The 2,278-nt window shown below is 19.3% G+C and overlaps 1 protein-coding gene across 1 annotated transcript; it reads left to right on the top strand.

Moving 5' to 3' along the window:
- Positions 1-1,201: 1,201 nt before the first annotated feature.
- On the top strand, positions 1,202-1,972 carry PGSY75_1131500 (hypothetical protein; the record flags this gene model as incomplete). Its single annotated transcript, XM_018786433.1, has 1 exon — positions 1,202-1,972. One exon carries the CDS (start codon positions 1,202-1,204, stop codon positions 1,970-1,972), a length of 771 nt encoding a protein of 256 aa, XP_018641228.1.
- Between the last annotated feature and the right edge of the window lie 306 nt (positions 1,973-2,278).

Here is a 2,278-nt window from a genome sequence, read left to right as displayed (position 1 = left end):
AGGAAAATAGTAGTATGCATACCTTAAAGTATATATACATATATATATTTGAAAAAAAAGACATAATGTGATTTTTAAAATAACCTATATGAGCCATTATATTATATTATATATTATATATTTTATAATGCTTTCCTTTTTGCACACTTATGCATATAATACATATAAGTATAGAATAAAGAATGGGTTTTTTTTTTTTTTTTTTTAATTTCTAATATTTTTAAAATTTTTTAAAAAATATATTTCTATTAATTACAAACAATAGATAATAAATATATATCTAAATATTATCTACTTGAATATATTTTTTTAATATTTAGATATTATTTTCTATTATTCTTTTTCCTTATCCATTTTAAGGCTCAACCTTGATCTACATTAATATACCTTGCTTGTTCAGAAAAAATATGTACATATGTGTTTAATATATGTAATATAATTCTTTTTATTTTTATTTATTTATTTTTTTAAATAATTAAATGTGTGTGCAGCATTTATAGAGAAAATATATTTTTTAAGAATAAACATATAAATATATATATTTTTGTTCTCATTATTATATGTTATTAAATTTTGTTTGATATAAGAATAAAAATAAATCATAAAATATAAGAAAAGATAATAAAAATATTGTTCTTTATAAATTTTATTTGTTAACCTTACATTTTATTCTCTTTTACTACAAAGAAAGTGGATAAATATTATTTTTTTTTTTTACCTTAAATTTGAAATATACAAAATATTTTATATATATATATGATATTACTCATTACACATAGTTTTATAATTTTATGATTTATATTAGTTGTTTTAAAAAGAATACACGTCATATATAAAAATGATTTTTTTTAAGTTTAAAAAAAAATTATATATATATATATATATATATATATATATGTATAGCCTCTTTAGTATATATTTTGTTTATATTGTATGTCATTCTTTTTTTCTTCTTTTTATTTTTCATTACAAATTTCATAATAAAAGAAGTCAAATATAACAAGTGCGTTGTTCATTCAAAAGGTGATATGACAATATATTTACACACACAATAATTTATACTTTATTTTATAATTATTTTGTTATCCTTGTTTTGTTATTATTGTGTCCTTTCGTTCTGTTTTGTTTTGTATTGTATTGTTTTGTTTTGTTTTGTTTTTATTTTAAAAAAGAAATTAAATCTATAAAAAAAAAAAAAATTATGGACATGACATATAATATGAGAAATGCTATGGCTTCATCTAGGAATATGGAAGAACCCCAATATGATATGAGCACAATAGATTTAACCCAGAATAGTATGAATACAAATTATTTAATGAATGGTTCTGTGTTAACAAATGGGTATAATAATGATTATATAGTTAATAATAGAGATAAATATACAGGAGATATGATATCTCAATTAAAACTAGATCAAGGTATACCTACATATAGTCATACTCTTCCAATGAATGGTACGACTCTTGCTGATGCGAATGACTCATTAAATATACAAGGTATGATGAGAACTAATATGGATACTACAGGATTTGATGGTTATTCACATATAATGAATTATAATAATACACAAAATACAATCCAAACAAATCCAATTACATATCGTATGGAAGATTATAATAATCTTAACAATGATGTTATGTATATAAATCCAACAACAGGAGAAAAGTTTTCTGCAGAATATGTAAATAGTATACCTACAAACGATTCTGATAATATGTTGTATTCAAATAATTTCAAAAATAATAGTATTAATATGAATACATTATTAAATAGTCATTATAATAATTTGCCATACCCTATTCCTATATATGAAAGTATGAATAACCCTCAAATGTATATGCAACATATGAATCAAAAACAAACAGTAAATATTCCTTTGCAACATGTGGAAAAGAAATCGGCTCCAAGAAATATAGCAAACGTAAATAAAAGAAGAATTAAGACAAAAAAATTCTTCCCATGTTGTTAAAAGGAGACTATAATATATATTAAATAATTCATATTTTGTAACAGAAGTTTATACATTTGTTTGTAAATTTAATTTATATCATCCCTTTCTATTTTGATTTGTTGGATGGTTTTATTTATTTCATAATTAAACATATAATATTATTAATTTATAATTCTTATATATTTTTTTACCTACACATTATTATTTGTTTTAATTTTGTAATACCAAATGATATTTAAAAGATATATAAATATATATATATATATATATTAATAATAAATATTATAATTATAAATGTTTCATTTTTATTGTTTAACATATTAA

This window comes from Plasmodium gaboni, chromosome 11, assembly GCF_001602025.1.
Source record: "Plasmodium gaboni strain SY75 chromosome 11, whole genome shotgun sequence".
NCBI lineage: Eukaryota > Apicomplexa > Aconoidasida > Haemosporida > Plasmodiidae > Plasmodium > Plasmodium gaboni.
The sequence above is the reverse complement of the archived record's forward strand: the minus strand, read 5'-3'. Positions and strand labels throughout refer to the sequence as shown.